Raw genomic sequence first — 20,047 nt, 5'->3', positions numbered from 1 at the left:
TTAGAGTTTGTGTACAAGAGAATCGGCCCCAATATGTAATTTAATCAAATCTTAATTGTCATCCAACTATCTAACTAGATAGCTCTCCAATTCAGTATGAGCTCATACTGAATTGGAGAGTCTGTATAGTGAACGCTATGAATGAGAAATAGGTAGCTTCAAAATTTTAGGTGATAACGGAGGTATTTCCTTGTATAACAAGTCATAAAAGTATTCTGATTAAGTCGAATACTCGATTTAAATTAAAGTCGATAATTATTATTACCGGTATTTCATCATCCATACATCTCTACACAAAGTGTTTCTCTGTGGTGTTTTTTTGTCAACATGTCGGACAAGTTAGTGTTATTGTATTATTTTCGTAAAATTTAAACTAAATCTTATTAAATAATCTTAATAAGTGTACTGAATTCCAATATTGTTTAAAAAATGTCCTAAGTGCATTTTTTTGTTAACTACTCAATCTTTGGGTCTTACGACAGCATTGTGAAAGTGTACGCATGTGAGAAATTATTAAAATGAGTGTTTTATTTCATAGCGAGGATTTACTCGGCGAAGATTTAGGTGACCACAGTCTAGCGGATTACAATCTGGGTAACGATGAGGAGGATCAGCTCTTGGCTGACGATTACGACTGTGGCCCGTCTCAGAATGTGCCCACATCGATAGGACGTGGACCCGTGGGATACAGTGGTCCAGTGGACATGGTACCCAATGAATACACTCGACAAAACTTAGATTACGGACAGGTGCGTTTCTAACTTCTCAATACAAAGATCAGGGACCCGCGGGCCGGGGGTCTTGGCCCACGGATCAAGTAGTTTCAGCGAACTGAATATACCTGTTATCTGGCCTACCACAGTTTATTGTGAATAGGCACATTGTATTTATAATGTAGGAAAATCATACATAAAATTAACCTATCAATAATAATGTTTGTAGATAAGTCTTGGCCCTTTTTATCCGACTACAGCAAAGCAGCTGAACAGTTGGGGGTTGGTAACTTTTCAGCATCATGACTCATTTTGAACCCATTCAAGGCTCTTAATAAGCTTGTTGGCTTGTCACAACTAACTTTGATGGTTAAGTTCAGTTTACCATTAATGTTTACAATAGACATGTGTCCGCTATAGCTTAACTTAACTGAAAACCGCTGCCGTGCCTATAGCGTACCGTAGCGTTATTGTCGTAGCTAACAACGGTTATCAGCTAACATCTATGACGAACCACCTGACAACGCAACGCTGCCAACTGGCAACTGACACTGCATTGTTTGGTTTTTTGGTAACTAGAAACGCAATAATTATGCCTTCTCTTTCATTCTTTCACTGAAAGCTGAGAAGGAGCGGTTATTGGCTACCGGCTTAGCAACTAAGAACTTGATAAACCAAAGCCGACCTTATCTCTATTACGCTAAGGCTTATCTGTACAAGTACTTGTCCATTACACTTTGATCTATCAATCTTAATACAGTTAGCCTTAGAGTAATAGAGATAAGGTCCTCTTTCGTTTATCAATCTTCGTGAAATGTTTTTGGTTAACTGGATTGTGGCAAACTATTCGTGCAGGCGTCCACTATAGTTTGATCTATGTCAATGATCATTATAATTAAACTTTGCTGCTATGAACTTAAGGTTGTGATTACTTCACGATATTCATGAAAGTAAAATTGGTTTTATTTTAGTGAATATGCGCGCGCTAGCTATACAGACGGTATTGATACGGCAGCTAGCTTAGTTACTACAACGGAAACCGCTGCGCGTTGCGCATATTAAATTAGTTGAAACACAACTCTGATACCGATATTCGGCAACGGTTATCAATATTGGTATTGAAACTAAATAACTGTTGATTAACCGTTGCCAGAAATAGCCAATAACGCCCATCTTTAGTTATGACGCTTGCAACTGTCTGTGGATTTAAGTTTTTAAAAATCCGAGATCCGAAGAGTTTAATTTCCGGCGATAAAAAATAGTGTATGTGTTAATTCAGGTTATAGGCTGTCTCCATTCCAAATTCCAGCCAAATTGGTTCATTATTGTGGCGTAAAGGAGTAACAAACATCCAAACTTGCACATTTATAATATTAGATAGTATTAGCATAGAATTAGTATGAATACAGCTCACATAGTTGAAATACAATTTTTCTTCATGTTAAATTAATTATTTATGACTTTTTTTAACAGCCAATGGCTTACTTGCCGCCAGAAGCAGAATGTGTTGTGCCCAATATAACAGTGGAAGTGCCCAACACACCACGTCCAGAACATTCTACATATGCACCATACAGCGAGCCTGTTTATGAACAAGACCATGCTGTGGTACCAACACCTATAGTAAGTGCATGTATTGTAAGTCTTAGATATAGTCTACAACAGTCGAGATGGCAATCGGGGTATGAGGGACACCCTCACACCTGCACCCGTGCTCGCCTGCACCGGGTTAGCGCAGGGACGGTGTGCGTGGGTCCCCTCCCCGATTGCCATCTCAATCTGTCGCAAACTATAGGTACAATGGGCAAAAGAAGGGTCTTCAATGAGAATCTGAAGTAGGAAAAGTTGTTATTTAAGGATTTATGGGTGTTCAATGTTCATACTTCAGAGCTAAGCTTCGAGTGTCAGTGTTTCCTGTCATAAATGCCCTAAATACCTTCAAGGCATCTTTTAGGCAATCTAGCTTCTAGAAGTTGAAACTCTGTGTAGTTATTGTTGGGACGTTTTTGTCACAATACCACCAACATACAGTAGGTAGCCACCAAATATGAGGCAATAGCTAGTATTATTATAAATTAATTGCCATATTAGAAATTTTCATTACCAATCTGCAATTTATAAGTTAATAAATAATTAAAAAAAAAAAAAACTAAATGAAGTACAGTAAAATTTAATGTACATATAAAATTTATCTTGCAGCCAGCACGCCCGGTGGAGCCTCCACAAATTGTACCATCAGAAATGACTGCCAGTGAGTATTATTTAGCTAGCTAGTTACAGTACGCGGCCGAATGTGATGAACATCAATCTTTAGGAGACAGCAGATTTGTAGAGCACTGTCTCGGTCGTTGAGTCCGACAAAGCGTCATATGGGTATGAGTGACAGAGACAATGCTCTACAAAGATAAAATGTCATTTTTAAGGCTGTATAGATATTTTTTCACAAATTCCCATCTGCTTCCATTTTAGATGTAGGGGTGGGCCGTGAGAGGTTGCCTCAACGCGTGTACACGCACCGTGCTCCCTTGCCGCGCAATATACCTGACTCATTGGGTAATGTAACAATTTTATTATTTTTATAGCATTTATCATCATTTCAGCCAGCAGATGTCCACTGCTAAACATGCCTTTTTTTAAAACTCCGATACAAGTTAGTATTGCAGTTTTTTTTATGAAACCCATACCACTTTGGTTTCTACATGGCATCGTACCGAAACGCTGAATCGCTTGGCGGCATGGCTTCTTTTTCCAAATAGCATCACCACGCCCGGTCCTCAGGCTTTCTCATCCAGGAAAGAGGAAGCCCATATTGTCGGTCCATCGTACTGGGTGGCGCCGACACTACAATTACGTATTCTCCTCGGGAACTTTCCCACTGTAGTGACCAATGCTCCTACGGCAAGCATGGCCTGCCCACTTCCACTTCAACTTGCTGATTTATATCATTCCCACCACAGAAATCAGAATAAATATAAATGTGCCGATTTGATCAGTTAATTTTTTGAATTCGGTTTGGAATTGGCGTCAATTCTGAGTATCTGCATCTTTTTTTTTTAATATCGTTAAAAAAGACAGACAGACAGACAGACAATTGCAGGCTTCTAAATGAGCCATGTGTCCACAGATAAGGTGTTCGTTCCGCGCAATGCGTACGGCGGCGGTCGCGGACGAAACTCGTGGAGGAACCCTCAGTACAGGCAGAACCACCCATATCGACGGAACAATGTTTTCAGGGTGAGATTTACGTATTACTAGACGATGCACGCAACTTGGTCCGCGTGGTTTTAAGTATTTTAAGAATCCCTTGGGAACTCTTTGATTTTCTGGTATATAAAGTAGCCTATGTAATTTTCCAGGTCTTTTTCAGGTCTATATCCATGCAGAATATCACGCCGATCCGTTGCTCCGTTACGGCGTGCGTGCAAATCAAAAAAAAAAAAAACAAACAAATGATCACACTTTCGCATTTATAATATGAGTAGTGACTAGATGATACCCGCGACTTCGTCCGCGTGGATTTAGGTTTTCTAAGAATTCCGTAGGAACTCTTTAAGTTTCCGGGATAAAAAGTAGCCTATGTATCTCCACGCGATGTAGGCTAACTGTGTATCAAATTTCATCAAAATCGGTTTAATGGATAGACCGTCAAAAGCTAGCAGACAGACAGACACACTTTCACGTTTATAATATTAAGTCAGCATTGGCGGATATGATGCATGGTATTATGCTTAGCTTTTTTTTTATTCATTATAGGCAAACGCTTGACCGCAATCACACCTGATGGTAAGTGATGATGCGGCCTAAGATGGGACGCGTTTATCTAGAAGATGCCTATTCACTCTTGTTTTAAAGATACCCGGGTTGTAGTTGGTAGGAAACACATATCGTGGAAGAGTATGCTGCAGAGCTGTATCCCATTTGGGTGAGGTCACAGATGAAAATGTTACAATTTTATGTTTGTATATTGTAATTTCTTTATAAGTATACGTATCTGTATAAAACTGACGAAAATCATTTAAATCCCGTGTATATATTGCTACACTGAATTAGAAGTCACTATGCATTTTTTAAACTTGTCCAATAATTGACTACTTGAAGAAACACACAAAATGTGCTTCTTTGTGGATTATTCATGCAATGTAATTTATTTCAGGCCAACTTCACTCAACGCCCGTCGTTCCCACCGCCACAAATACGACCACAAATTGTAATTCCACCACAAACACGAGAGCAGTTTCCCCCAGAAATCCGACCCGAAGTACCCCGACAGATCCCCCGAGAAATATCTCCAGAAAGACCCGCGATTTTGCCACCAGAACGTCAAGGTTTACCTATGGAACCACCTGTACAACCAGAGAGAGTCATTTTACACCCTGAAAGACCAATAATGCCGCCGGAAAGGCAAATTTTACCCCAAGAGAGATTAAATTTCGCCAGAGATGTATCCCCAGAGAGAAGAATGATGTCTCCAGATAGACGAATGATGTCCCCAGATAGACGAATGATGTCCCCAGAGAGACAAATGATGTCCCCAGAGAGATCTGCTATGTCCCCGGAGAGACAAGTTTTACATCCAGACAGGCCACCATTTTACCCAGAAAGACCAATCTTACACCCAGATAGGCCAATGTTACATCCAGATATGCCTATGGAAAATCAAAATTTCCCCAGATATCAATTCCGGAACGAGGAAAGATATTATGGATCTAATATGCGGCCGAATTTCAATCAAAATATTCGACCAAATTTCGAAAGGCCTATGTACTATCGTCCCTACAATCCGAGACAATTTGGCCCTCCGATTCGTGAAATTGTTCCTAATAATAACGTACCCCAAGTGACGATTCGGCAGCCGTTGTCGGGGTTGCCAGCTATGAAGGGTAGGGAGAGAGAGCCGGAAGTGCGAATGTTGCCAGTCCTTCCGCCAAACCTACCCACTCTACCTCCTGGCGGGCTTGCCGGGAAGAAGGTTTTGATCAATCCACACTTCAAAGGGAACTTCCAACCTCCAGTTGATGGTAAGTGTTAATAATATGTATTGTGAAGTTTTCTGGTATCTCCTTTGAAGATAGACAGATTTATCAACACAATAAAAATCACTACAATGCGGTATTTGACAACTAGTCAAATCAGTAACTTTTTATCAAACATCAAAACGCGCGCTTAGTATGCGAGCTTATATGAAATACTGGTATTTGACGTCACAATCATTTCACGTGCTTTTTTAGTTTAATCGATAATTTAAAATAGTTATCACACAAAACTAATAAAAGACGTGGACTTTACGTATCTTAATAATTACTGAGAAATAATTTATTTTTGATATAGGCAACATCCCTATTCATAATGACAGTTCCGACACATTGTGCCATTTTGGCAATAAGTTTAATAGTAGTGCGCGCAAAACAAGTAGACCAGTCTGAACATGAGGCGTACGAAACGTGCACAATGCGTACAAACATCTCAGCCGGGCATGTGTATTTAATCCTTAGTCCTGCCTGCGGAAACCGCCGTGTTGCAACTTCTGTTGGGAGTACGCGGCAGAAAATAATGTACATCGACCTTTAGAATGAGATTTCGGCTTTGTAGAGCGTTGTCTCTGTCACTCATAACTCTGTGACGTTTTGTCGGTCTCAACGACAGAGACATTGCTCTATGAAACCGCTATCTCTTTCTAAAGATCGACGTACGTTATTTTCTGCCGCCTACTGTACTTGTTTTGCGCACACAGAATAAAATTAAATTCAAAGAAAGGTAAATAATACCTAATTGGTAACTTGGCTAGTCAAATATAGTCCAGATAGTTTAATTTAATCAATCTATCTGCATTATTGTACAAAACCGATTTATGAAAATCATTTTAATATAATTAATTCATTAAAATACATGCAGGAGCGGGTACTGACTGGTATTTCATGAGTGAAGTGGCATTACTTTAAAATTAAATAGTTTGTACTAATTAAACTGGTTAATTTTATGATTATTCAAAACTACTACTAATATTATAAATGAAAGTGTGTGTATGTCTGGCTGTTTGCTACGATTTCATGGCCCATTTGTTTAATCTATTTTGATGAAATTTGTTACAACAAAGACAGCTTGCATCCTGGGTAAAGACATAGGCTACTTTTCGTACGGAAAAGAGCTTCCACGGGTTTTTAAAAAACCTAAATCCACGCGGACAAAGCCACATGCATCACCTATTTGGTGCAGAGATAGCTTTCATCCCGGCCACGGACAAAGGCAGTTTTTTATCCTGGAAAATCAAAGAGTTCCCACGGAATTTAAAAATCCTTAAATCCACGGACGAAGTCGTGGGCGTCATCTACTCATAGAATCGTTATAAAGGCCTCCTGAGGAGACATCTAAAGTTACAAACATGTTCATCATCATCATCATCATTATGATCAACCCTTCGCCGGCTCACTACAGAGCAGAGTGAGAAGGGTTTTGGTCATAGTCTACCAAGCTGGCCATGTGCGGATTGGTAGACTTCACACACCTTTGAGAACATTATGGAGAACTCGCAGGCATGCAGGTTTCCCCACGATGTTTTCCTTCACCGTTAAAGCAAGTGATGTTTAATTACTTAAAACGCACATAACTCTGAAAAGTGAGAGGTCCGTGCCCGGGATCGAACCCCCGACCTCCGATTAGAAGGCGGACGTCCTAACTACTAGGCTATCACAGCTACATGTTACTGTTTTACAATATAGTGCGTTATTGCTACAGGCGATAGATCGCCTGTCGCACCACGACATATCTCAATACTGTCATATGATTGCCTCGAAAATAAAATCATTTCAACACAATTTGTAATATAAGTCGTGGGTAAAAGCTAGTGAGATACATATTTGTTTAATATTGTAGGGTTCCCCGCATACATTCCGACAAGAATACAAAAGACTCCGCCCCTTAGTCCTACGCTGGAGACCAAATTCGGTAACTTGAGTTACGGTGCGTCCAGGCTATATAACATGTAAAACATGGCTTACACCATGTTACATAATCTGGCCAAGCCTTTATAGATTACTATGTTATGAAACCCACAATGTGTGAAATCTGTCATTTTTGTTCATGCCTAGAAATACCGTAAGATCACATTAGCATGTCGATAAATTTTGATATAGAGCGCTCAAAAGAAGTAGTCTAATATGAACAGGAGGCGTGTGACTGCGCATTGTACGAAAACATCATAGCTGGGCTTGTGTATTTAATCCTTAGTTTATGATCTGCCCAAACCGCCATGTTGCAACTTCAGAGTGGACTACTTGTTTTGCGCGCCCTATACCATGATTGCCCACAAAGAAGCATTATTCTATTTGTGTCATGCAGGTGACAAGGCATAAAGTGGCTAGTTTTATCTTACGCTTGTGATAGTGATACTGATTCTGTGCACAACTAAATTTTAGAGCATTCGCATCCTCTTCTTACCAATGTATAGGAAAAGGACAGACACAGTTACATAATTTTAAATTTAATTTAGAGCTGGCAAACCTCGTGACTTGAGCTGCCAGTCGCGAGCTTATTGTTTAAATTTGTAGAGTGCACTAAAAAGTCTTTAAAATAAATGTTAAACTCATGTCATGTCCTTTTTTAAGTTTACAGTTTGGAACATAAACATCTTTTTCTTCTTTTTTTTAGCAATACCTATTAAAAAGAAAAGGATACACATACTCTAAATTTAGTTTAGAAAAAGACAACATAATCGGCGCCAATATGTGGTTTGACGTTTCCGGAAATTAATAAATTTTTGCCACATGAATATATCTGGAATAAAAAATATTCAATTTAATTTTTTTATATCTAACTTGTGACTAAAACTTGGAGTATTTTATAGAATAACTAGACATAACATACAATGCATAATTCATATACATTGTTGGTGACACATAGAGTAGACAGTAAATTATGCACGCTTTTCTCTTTTTTATGTTCTAAAATATATATAATTATATAATCTTTATAATAATAAGTTTTCGTTACTTTTTATCAGTTTAAACTATCTCTTTTGTGTCAATTCTGGTCTATTTTAATTTTACTCTATAGCTTAAAGATTAGTTACATTTTCAATTACCTAAGCCTTGTAGATATGCTAGTGTGTGTATGGGATGCATTTACTTTAGGAATACAAAGCTCATGGTCATGTACAACCCCATTATAACCTTGAAACTGTATTGTACCAGGCCCAATAAAGGACATAGATGACGCCGCCGAAAGATTTATCGCCGAACAAAGAAACGCTTTAGCGAGAGCTGCCGGGAGGAAAATTGCAAGACGCTCCCCCCAGAGGTACTTTTAGATTTATTACTTTTTAAGTAAATTGCAACAAGATCTTGATTGGTTCGAATATGTCATGCGACACTCGATTCAATCCATCAGGCTGTATGCGTCAACAGCTGGACATAGGCCTATCTCATTCACTCGCTCCCGAACACCTTCTTCAGGTCATCGGTCCAGCGGGTTTGAGGTCGCCCTACATTACGCTTACCGGTACACGGTCTACACGTCTGCCCCATCGGCCGTCGGTTCTGCGACAGACATAACCTGGCCATTGTCACTTCAGCTTGCTTATCCTATGAACTGTCGGTCGCTTTTGTTCTTCTGCGAATTTCCTTGTTTCAGATTTTTTCCCGTGATAACCAAGATAGTGTTCCATAGCGCGCTGAGCTACTTTTAATTTGTGGACGAGGCCAACAGCTGTCCACGTTTCTGCTTCATACATTATTGCAAAAAGCTACCCTCTATATTTATATCTGTACCCTGTATGTAAATGCGAAAGTGTGTTTTTTTGTTGGTTTGTTGGTTTATTGGTTTGTTAGTTTATCCTTCAATCACGTCCCAACGGTGCAACGGATTGACGTGATTTTGTTTATTGGTATAGAAGACCGGGGAGTGACATAAACTACTTTTATCCCGGAAAATCAAGAGTTCCCACGGGATTTTTAAAAACCTAATACCACGCGTGCGAAGTCGCGGGCATCAGCTAGTCAGTAATAAAGGCTACGATTGTACTCCACAGGTATATAGAGAATACAACAATCGAAATAGAAAATGATCTGGCCCGCGGACCCCCGCCCCCCCGCCGTCGCAGTGAGGACGAGGACTTGCTGCGGAGGCAGGAGGAGTTCATTAACGCCAACAGGGCTGGCCTGAGGAGACGGTAAGCATTTTGAACATCTCAGTAATCACTATACCGTATCCACGGAATGAAGTTAATGTAGCGCTTTCTCTGTAACTAAATCCCATACAAATGATAGAGCCAGTGAGCGTTAACCATTTAAAGTCATTCTTTTTCTTTTTTCCCTATCCCGTGGGAATTTCTAAAAATACTGAATTATCCCTCTCGTCTAAATCATATGTGTGTATGTATGTATGTATATACTTTATTGCACCACAGAAACACAAATGACAGGTTACAAAAAGAAATCTTAATAAGTAGGTACAAAAAGGCGGTGTTATCGGTAAATAGCGATTTCTTCCAGACAACCTTAACGCTAGGGAGAAAACGAACAAATGGACAATGGGAGGTGGTGTAAAATAAACCTAAATACCAATAGCTAAATAAACTAAACCATATAATAAGAATATAAAATACATATTATTAATACACTATATATCATACAGCTTACTAGACGCAATGGTTTGGGCTAATAATTTTTGATGCAGGGTTTCCGGAACTAATCAGCTGGTCGTTAATTCGTCTGTGGTGGTGTTTCCAGACCTATTACGCACGGTCGACGCCGACGGCGACCGTTAGAATCTGTAATTTTTATGGAAGCCGCCGTTCCTATGTGCACGAAGTCGCCGCAACTCCGTACGCATGCACACGGTGACTTCCATATAAATAAGAGATTCTAACGTTCGCTGTCGACTGAGTTGCCAAGCGACTAGTCGACCGTGCGTAGTTGCTCTTAAGAGGAGTTTGATCATGATGTTTTGTTTACAGCATGCGATCGCCGTCTCCTCCGCGCCGCAGCCCCGAAAGACGCCCTCGCCCGCAGAGTGACGAGGTAAATTCTTATTCTGACAATGGTTTCAGAAACAAGAAACACAAATATTTGTTTGAGGCAACTTCCACATAAAACGTATTTTGCAATGACTATAAAATATGTAAAATAATACATCTTGTACAGCAGTAAACTTATTAGAAATTGATTCTTTTTTTGACGATTTAAAAGCACTTTCAAAAGTTTATGTGAACAAAAAATATTTCTATTTCTATTTGGCTAAATTCCTAACTCCTCGTGCTCTAAATCTCAATACTTACATGTCATAACATCTGTATTGATAAAATCTAAATACCTAGTTGAACCCTGTTATAACAACTGGTTGAAAAACCTTAGTAGGAAATGCAAGGTAATTATTGTTCCTTCTGTCCTTTACAGGAGAGTGAATACAGGCGTAAAGTGCGTGAGCAAGAGACGCTCCGCGAGCGCGTGCTGCGTGCTAAGGAAGTGCGGCGCAGGAAGAACGCCGTGGAACTACAGAAGCATTTGCAAGAGAGGTAAATTTTACTACAGTTGCACCATTACAAACATGCGAACTGAGTCATAAATCATTACGATCATAGGGTTGTGAGAATGCAGAAGTCGTTATCGATAAAGGGATGCTGTTCTGACGCAGGTAGTTAGGGCGACGCGACGATGCGTAGTATTTCCTTAACCTCTCCCTCTCTTTAGAATCGTTATCGACTATCGACTTGACTAATATTTATATCATTTGTAGCTGAAGGGTTGATGTAATGAAGAACCAGCTACATATAGTGATGTTTATTTTACACTTTACAATTGATATGTTATGTACAATACAGACAGGCTTGCGAGCTTTATATAATACAATGGTAGAAGATGTTGACGTGACGAGCGGATGATAGGGAATGTGGAATCTTGTAACGTGCGTGACCAGGAGGATTCCCCACTGCGTTCCAAATTTGAATATTGTTGTGTGGCAGCTGCGAAGTTTTCCTAATAGCTGCCAGCCAAGTAACGGTAGAGGTTGCACCTCTAAATCACCCCCCTACGGAGTGAGAAACAGAAAAAAAAAGAAATATTAAGTAAGGCAGGTATTATATACATAAGAATGAAGGAAAAGAACCCTAAAACTAGAACATGTATTGATAAAAATGAGAAGGCAAATAGGATAGAAAGTTGCCTCAATGTTGAGTCTTCTGTAGCAGTATCTGGTAATGGTGTAATACCTCAGGTCATTGTGTACACAATGACTGGGAGGCAGTACTTAAGACCAGAGAAATAAGCAGTGGACCTGTATGCCTAAGTGACACGGAAAAAAAATAATTACAATAAATGAAGCGTTCGGAGTGCAAAAAGGTTGATGACGGAGGAGACGCATGATGAGCAAATCTTCTTCACGTCGAACCTTGGCAAACTCGCGTCCACACAGACCTGAAGAGAGGTTCTGAGCGCGATAAACTCAGTGAACCTGGAAAAGTGAAAAGGTCGAAGGACTTACGAACGAGTGACATCGTGTCTTAGGCTGCCCAGTGTACTACAGGAACATGTGTGCGGAGGCTATACAGCACTCCACAATAGCTGCTTCACTTTGAAATAAAAGATGATCCGCAATGCACGGAGGAAGCTTTGCTGAAAACCTTACGAATTGTGGCATGGTCCGTAGGGGTTTGTTGTGAATGGAACCATGGAACGGAGAGATTAGTCCTCTTCATACGTGTAATACTGTTTCTTTATAAATTGCTGAAATTTAAATTGTTATGACAGGAAAATTTTACAAAATACAATGGCAATTATGACATGACAATATAACTAAATAAAATTGTTCTAAAAAAGTAAAATGTCTATAAAAAATTCCCTTTTTAAAATGAGATGATGAGACGTCACTTATTGTCTATATTGTTCATGGAATGTTAATGTTCTTTTTCACTGAATTTGAAAATTAAAAAAATACGTCACTCAAAAATAATTTTCACAAAACAAAATGCAATGTCACAAATATTATTGTTAGAAATTGTTTTTCAGCACAGAAGAAATAATGTCCTTATAAAACCTGGATCCCTCCTCAGGGCGCCTTGGATATGTACTCACAAGGCATGCACGTATGAACCTCGCGTCGGGTTCAGGAGGTTGTGTTGTGGTCAGCGATGTAGGACAGGGTAGGTTGCGTAGCGTGCCGCGTCGAGTTGACTGGATTGCGTCCACGAGGGACACCATCTGTGGCGTCCATGTCTAGTCGCAGTCGTAACTCGTAGCTTTCGCGTTCAGAGGGTGCAGCTAATGTGGCCGCACGTCGTTGCTTGTTGCGTTGAGTTGCTTGCACGCCGGAGATGTACGGGAGCAGTGTGCAGGCTCGACCGTAGACGCAGGTACCCAATGTGGCTGATGTGTTCCTCAATGATGGGTCACCAATTATGTAGCTGAAGGGTTGATGTAATGAAGAACCAGCTACATATAGTGATGTTTATTTTACACTTTACAATTGATATGTTATGTACAATACAGACAGGCTTGCGAGCTTTATATAATACAATGGTAGAAGATGTTGACGTGACGAGCGGATGATAGGGAATGTGGAATCTTGTAACGTGCGTGACCAGGAGGATTCCCCACTGCGTTCCAAATTTGAATATTGTTGTGTGGCAGCTGCGAAGTTTTCCTAATAGCTGCCAGCCAAGTAACGGTAGAGGTTGCACCTCTAAACATTGACACATTGATTTATATCATATTCCTATCTAATCTATTAGATTTATGAAAAAAGTACTACCTACTTTGTCAAAAAATTTGTATGCCAGGGTTATCTGACTGAATATGTTGGCTTAACTCTGTATTGTGAACACCTAGTCTTCCCATATTCATACCAATAAACTATTTCATTTCGTTTCTCTTTGGTATCCATTCTAATAGTTTGAAGTAGTAACAATAGAATACCACAAGGTAGTATGTTGGGCCCTTTTCTTTTTTTTTGTTTACACTAGTGTCGCGATGTACCATCTCTATTGATTCGTTAAGGATGGTACGACTAATGGTCGAATGTATTATATCAGAGCGAATAGAGATTTGAACAATAATTCAAATGGTTATATTCCATTGCAGAGAAAAAGAGAAGGAAAAAGAAAAAGAAGTGCCAGTGAAACCATTGAAACCAGTGGAAGTAACACCGGTAGTCAAAGAAGATAAACCGACAACCACAGTGATCACAGAGCCGCAGCAAGTGAAACCAGACACTACGAGGAAAACGCCGGAAAAAGTAGAACCAGAGAGGAAGAGAGAACGCTCTCCGATCAAAGTGGAGAGTGTAGAGGCTAATTCTACTTGTGGGGGTGAGACAATAATTGTATTTAACTTTGCTTAGCAAGAAGTTATTAAACTAACTGAGGATGTAGATTTTATGTATTTCAGACGAGCCTCTATTGAATCATCAATCCATACTAATATTATAAATGCGAAAGTGTGTCTGTTTGTCTTTCTGTCTGTCTGCTAGCTTTTCACAGCCCAACAGTTTGACCAATTTTGATGAAATTTTGTACAGAATTAGCTTACATCCTCCTCCGACCTCCGATTAGAAGGCGGACGTCCTAACTACTAGGCTATCAATATCAATAAGAGTAATCAACTATTTCAGATAATCTAACCCCACCCCGTGAAAGCATAGCCAAGGTGTCCCCCGAGCGTGCCCTCACGCCGCCATTGCCCAAGCGGGAGGACAAGCGGACCATCAGTGACGACGAACTGGATCTGATACTGGATGACATAGACGACATATTGTCTGACGATGATGATACCGGCAGGTTCAAGGAGAAAACCAAAAAGTAAGTCTACTAAAATCAATTTTAATCCATATCCACTACATTATATATAATATCTGTCCCGGATTTACTCACGTGTTTAGTCGGCTTTAGCCCGACTAGTTTTGAACCCATCCGGGGAAGTCAAAGTCAAAATCAAAGTCAAATATTTTATTCAAAATAGGTAATAAATTACACTTTTTGATGGTCGGTTGTTGGATTCGTAAGATGATATGGTGGTGATAATTTTAATACTTGTTACTACATCCCTTATTTTTTTTTATGGAATAATTTAATTTATTTGTTGTTTTCAGGGCAGAACCAGCGCCGAAAACACAAGTTGACTTGCGCTCCAAATTGCCGCCCAAACACACTGAAGCTAAGAGACCCAGGCAGAAGATAGTCTTCCATGATCCTACGGAGGATAGGAAAAAGAAAGGTATATATTACGATAGTATTATAATTTATAACTATTCTACGCGTAATAAAAATAGCTATATTCTAGACTAGCGGGTCCGCCCCAGCTTTGCTCAGTCAGTTATCGTTGCAGTCATAAAACGAAAATAAAATTTTTACTCCTGACCCCGTTGGAATTCCGAAAAATCCGGCCTTATTCCTTGTGTCTACTACTACTACTATTACTAATAATAAGTTAACTTTTAAAAAGAAACCTCTGCAAAATTTCAGCTTTCTATGCCCTAGGGTTTGGGCTAGGTGTTGATATTTTTTTTACTATTTTGTTGCTTAAACAATTCGACCTAGTCTAAGTTTTTTTTAAATTAATATTGGCCATACTAATCATGACTAATAAATACTCAACTTCTCATTCCAACTAATCGTAAAGCTTGTGCTAGGAATAGGTATAACGCGTAAAATTTAACTCCTCACGCGCCATTTTAAACTTTTTGTGTCAAATTTCATATCAAAAGTACGATTTTAGTCTTTCTCGTACTTCTCTACATAGTATAAAATAAAGTCGCGTCCCGCGTCTGTATGTATGTATGTATGAACGCGTAGATCTTTTGAACTACGCAACGGATTTCAATGCGGTTTTCACCAATAAATAGAGTGATTCAAGAGGAAGGTTTATAGCTATAGCTTAATTCTCAAAAAAATTGAGATCCCAAGAGAAATTGAAATAATGTGAATTAGGTCGGAGAAAAATCCTCTCATTTGAGAGTTTCCGAGGCAATGACACTTAGTGTCTACATTGCACCCATGCGAAGCCGGGGCGGGTCGCTAGTTTAATAATATGACAGTTGACCAATAGAGTTAAAATGGCTTGTGAGGAGTCATTTTGTCCGAACTATAGTACAATAGTGCAACCCCTCCCTCCCTCCCCCTTTTTCCGTTCCCACTTGTCGTTTGTCGCTTGATGTTCCAGTGGCAGTACATTTGGACACAAAATCGGTTTCCGACAAGTAAACAGTGATACCTACCGATAAGTGAAGTGGCAGAACATTTTATAAGGTTTCATATAAAATGTTCTGCCACTGGAACATCCGATTTAAATCTGGGCCCGACAAATCGGAATTCAGTCCGCTTTTCTTCCGCTGAGCTATTGAGGCTTTATACTTTGATTTAGCGTTCTGGTGACTTTTTTCCAGAAAAATCTCCGCCAAGCCGCACTGCACTGAGCGGGTCCAACAAAAATACGATCAAAGTTGAAGCAAAGGTTGACCGAGTACGTATCCGCTTATATTGATACTAATCTATTCTAATATTATAAATGCGAAAGTGTGTTTGTTTGTCGATCCTTCACGTCATAACTAAGCAACCAATCAACTTGATATAGTTGAAAGGACGGAGAGTAACATAGGCTACTTTTTATCCCGGAAAATCAAAGAGTGCCCACGGGATTTTTAAAAAACTAAATCCACGCGGGCGAAGTTCCGGGCATCAGCTAGTAATATCACAAATGCGAAAGTGTATGTCTCGTCGTGCTCAACCGCTGAATGTTCACGAAATTTTTATCACGGGAAGAAGAAGTTAAAGTTTCCACGGGTTTTAAAAACCTAATACGTTTATTTACTTTATTATTTATTTTATTTTTGTATTTGTCGATGTACAATAAACGACCACTCAGACGAAGCCGCGGGTATCAGCTAGGAACTAATAAGTTAACTTTTTAAATTAAAAACTGTTAACACTAAGAGCTAGCGCGCACCACGATAACTTTCCGTACTTTATTTCCGCAAAATCTTCCAACTATAGAACTACATAGAAGTGCGCGTACTCCGGAATTAATTCCGCATCGGATTTTAAAACGCGCCGCAACTCCCCGCACCGCAGTGCGCGCTCTCTCTAAGAGGGCGCGTGCACTGTGGCGCGTTTTAAAATTCATAAATTTGAATTTAAATCTATTAAAATCCGGCGCGGAATTAATTCTGCAGTTCGCGCGCTTCTATGTAGTTCTTTAGTTCACAGATTTTGCGAGAAAAAAACGTACGGACCGTAGTGCGCGCTAGCTCTAAGGCGTCATCTCCATGGACGAGGAAATCGCAACGAGTCCGACCTACTTTGTCGTATTTATTTTATTTACTGCAATCTCACCTGTTGGTAAGTGATAATGCAGTCTAAGATGGAAGCGGGCTAATCTGGAAGGGGCATGGCAGTTTTTTATTAAAACCACACCCCTTTGGTTTCTATACGGCATCGTACCGAAACGCTAAATCGCTTGGCGGCACTGCCTTGCCGGTAGGGTGGTAACATTTAGAAATTATAAAATTCAAAACCCTGCCGGGAATCGAATCCTGGATCTCCCACTAACAAGACAATAGCGCTTACCATTGCGCCAGGGAGGTCGTCAGCGGCGTCGTAGTCGTCGGCGACAGTACCGCCCTGTGGAGATTGGTCTATAAGAGTTGTATCGAATTTAGTGGCACGGCGAGATTATCTCTCCGCAATTCTGTCGTCCGTGGAGATGGCGCCTAAGCAGTGTCCATTGGACAATAATTACTATGTAAATTGCTGTAATTATATCGGAAAATTTTCGATGGTTGTTATAACTAACCAAATAGGTTTCTACGATTATTTATTTATTAGATTTCATTGATCAGGAGCTGCCTCTTTATCTAGATAATAATATCTTTAAGTATTGAATATCGATTCTTGTAAAATATATTTTCATAATAACCTGCAACTTTATAGTAGAACCCATCTTTTAATTTTTAGGTCAAACCAAAAGTAGAAGTCACAAAATCAAATACTAATAAATCACGAGAAAAAATAACGTTTACTAATAAAGAGGTAAGCAATTCCGTTCAATCCTATTTAATATTTTATTTGTTTCAATCATTTCAATTAAAAAGTTAACTAGCTAAGAATATGGTAGTCAGCGCCAAGTATAGCCATACAGCATATCGCTAGGTAACTGGCAATTAAATAGTCGTCTCTGACCTACGGTGCGAATGCGAGCTCGCGCAGGTATTGTTCCACGCGTTCTACGTGCACGGATGTAACACTCACACTAATGCAGACGGTGAACGCGGGATGCGGTGCGATACGCGGGTTGATGTTGATTTTTGATCCCCCGTAAGATGCGGCCCACTGACGCCTAAAAAATGTTATTGCGATGTGGTTAAGTTTAGGGACGACTATTTCTACGAAGACGTGCCCCACTATTTATCGTGTGGGGAAACCAGGAGGTACAGGTAGTAATCTCTAATTGATCTTCATGTATGCGTACCCACAAAACTATCGGTGCTTAACGATAGAACTCACCCGCTAGCACACTTGCCCTGTAACCGATAGAGACAGTTTGTCTGGTGGGAGGCTACGGCCGTGACTAGTTACCATCCTACCGGCAAAGCCATGCTGTCAATCGATTTAGCGTTCCGGCACAATTCCGTGTAGAACCCGATAAGGGGTATTGGTAGGGGTTCTTAGACTGCATCAACACTTACCACCAGGTGAGTATGCAGTCAAGGGCTAATTTGTAATGGAACACCATAAAAATAAAATAGTCATGGAGTAGGGCGCGTCATCGTGGATTGAATAATTAATAAATTAACAGTACAATGTGGTTAATTCTATTGTACACAATTTAACACATTATTTCTCCTTTGCAACAGCCCCAAAGAGAAAAAGACGAAGACAAACCCAAATTCCCGAACCGTCGCGTCATATTACAACGTAAAATACAAACAAAGGAGAAATCCGTATTCTCACGTATAGATAACGATCCCACGCAGCCAAATCCGGGAATCTTCAGCCGCGCGGTCCGCACCGCTATCGGCTCCGAAAAGCCCCGAATTGTTATAAAAAATGAACCGACCATAGAGTATGAGAGCGGTTCAGATGTCGATGAGGACAAACTACTGGAAGAATACGGGATGATGGCCATAGTTACCAACCTGCCCCACGGGATGACTGATACCAGACTAAACACGTTGGCAGGAAATGATGTCCAGGTAACTGTATTTTAGGTTTAGGTTATTTTTGAGATGCTTTAAATGTTTATAATATTTTTTTAATATCACCCTCGCTCGCCCGCATCGGGTTAGCGCGGGGGCTGTGCGGGTGTGTGGGGCGTTCCCATCCCGATTGCCATCTCAACTTGTCTCGTACTATACTTCAAGCTATTGATTCACGTAGATTAAATAGGCAGAGCGATTATTGGGCGTTCCGAATATATTTTTTTTTGATCGTTTTGTATCGTGCGATTTTTTTGTTTTGCGATTTGTTGTTATAGCGGCAATAGAAATACACACTTTGTGAAAATTTCAACTCTCTACCTAATACGCTTTATGAGATACAATCCGCTGACAGACGAACGGACAGTGAAGGCTTAGTAATACTCCTTCGGGTACGGAATCCTAAAAAGGCAAAATGATTAATTTGTGTTGATAATAAATGTTACAGCCCAATCGATAAAATATTATAAATGCGAAAGTGTGTTTGTTTGTTTGTGGGTTTGTCCTTCAATCACGTCGCAACGGAGCAACGGATAGACGTGATTTTTTGATGGGTATAGTTAAAGACCTGGAGATCACTCTCCAGGTCTCATAGGCTACCTTTCATCCCGTGAAATCAAAGAGTTCCCACGGGATTGTTTAAAAACCTAAATCCACGCGATCTAAGTCGCGGGTATCAGTTAGTAAAATGTAAAATGAACACCAACCAAAAAAAAATGTTAGCGAGCAAAAATAGAAAAGGTCAGGACCTCCTTCGCGAGCTTCTGGCTACGCGCTTTACAAAAATAGTCTAAGGGCAGACAAGTCTGAGTGATCAGATTTTGTTCTGGGCTACATAGAAATAAAAACGTCCTCCGGCTACCATAATTATTCTATGTTAAGGAATATCTTAAAAGTTAAATACTCGCATATTAGCAGAATAATTCTCATTAAACAACTACTTGTGACTGTCTAGACACTTGCTTGGTTTTATAGTTATAGATAAATTAATATTATAATTATTATGCGTCAAAGAAATGCTCGTACGACTGTTGGTCTAATAAAAATAAAAGCACTTTCTTAAAATAAAAAATTTGGAGGTAGGTAGGAAATAAAAGCAAATCATACATTAAAGCATCTCACCCCTTAATTTGCTCTGTGATACATTTTTTCTGTGATAT

The 20,047-nt window shown here is 39.8% G+C and overlaps 1 protein-coding gene across 3 annotated transcripts in view; it reads left to right on the top strand.

The window, feature by feature from the left end:
• The first annotated feature begins 288 nt into the window (after nucleotides 1–288).
• Nucleotides 289–20,047, top strand: part of LOC117983745 (serine/arginine repetitive matrix protein 1-like) — a 26,773-nt gene continuing 7,014 nt past the window's right edge. Inside the window, exons 1-18 of one of the 3 annotated variants that reach the window (XM_069499600.1) lie at nucleotides 289–338; nucleotides 539–749; nucleotides 2,187–2,336; nucleotides 2,913–2,964; nucleotides 3,183–3,266; nucleotides 3,838–3,947; nucleotides 4,867–5,731; nucleotides 7,584–7,655; nucleotides 8,900–9,005; nucleotides 9,736–9,876; nucleotides 10,663–10,726; nucleotides 11,102–11,220; nucleotides 13,781–14,007; nucleotides 14,310–14,496; nucleotides 14,787–14,911; nucleotides 16,080–16,156; nucleotides 17,647–17,721; nucleotides 18,546–18,884. In XM_069499600.1, the coding sequence (XP_069355701.1) occupies nucleotides 328–338; nucleotides 539–749; nucleotides 2,187–2,336; nucleotides 2,913–2,964; nucleotides 3,183–3,266; nucleotides 3,838–3,947; nucleotides 4,867–5,731; nucleotides 7,584–7,655; nucleotides 8,900–9,005; nucleotides 9,736–9,876; nucleotides 10,663–10,726; nucleotides 11,102–11,220; nucleotides 13,781–14,007; nucleotides 14,310–14,496; nucleotides 14,787–14,911; nucleotides 16,080–16,156; nucleotides 17,647–17,721; nucleotides 18,546–18,884 (3,015 nt within the window). In that variant the 5' untranslated portion in view covers nucleotides 289–327. The remainder of the gene's footprint in view (nucleotides 339–538; nucleotides 750–2,186; nucleotides 2,337–2,912; nucleotides 2,965–3,182; nucleotides 3,267–3,837; nucleotides 3,948–4,866; nucleotides 5,732–7,583; nucleotides 7,656–8,899; nucleotides 9,006–9,735; nucleotides 9,877–10,662; nucleotides 10,727–11,101; nucleotides 11,221–13,780; nucleotides 14,008–14,309; nucleotides 14,497–14,786; nucleotides 14,912–16,079; nucleotides 16,157–17,646; nucleotides 17,722–18,545; nucleotides 18,885–20,047) is intronic. The other 2 variants (XM_069499601.1, XM_069499602.1) reach the window with 2 other exon arrangements.

Source organism: Maniola hyperantus, chromosome 7 (assembly GCF_902806685.2).
Source record: "Maniola hyperantus chromosome 7, iAphHyp1.2, whole genome shotgun sequence".
Classification (NCBI taxonomy): Eukaryota; Metazoa; Arthropoda; class Insecta; order Lepidoptera; family Nymphalidae; genus Maniola; species Maniola hyperantus.
Note: the sequence above shows the minus strand (reverse complement) of the source record. Positions and strands in the feature narration are given on the sequence as shown.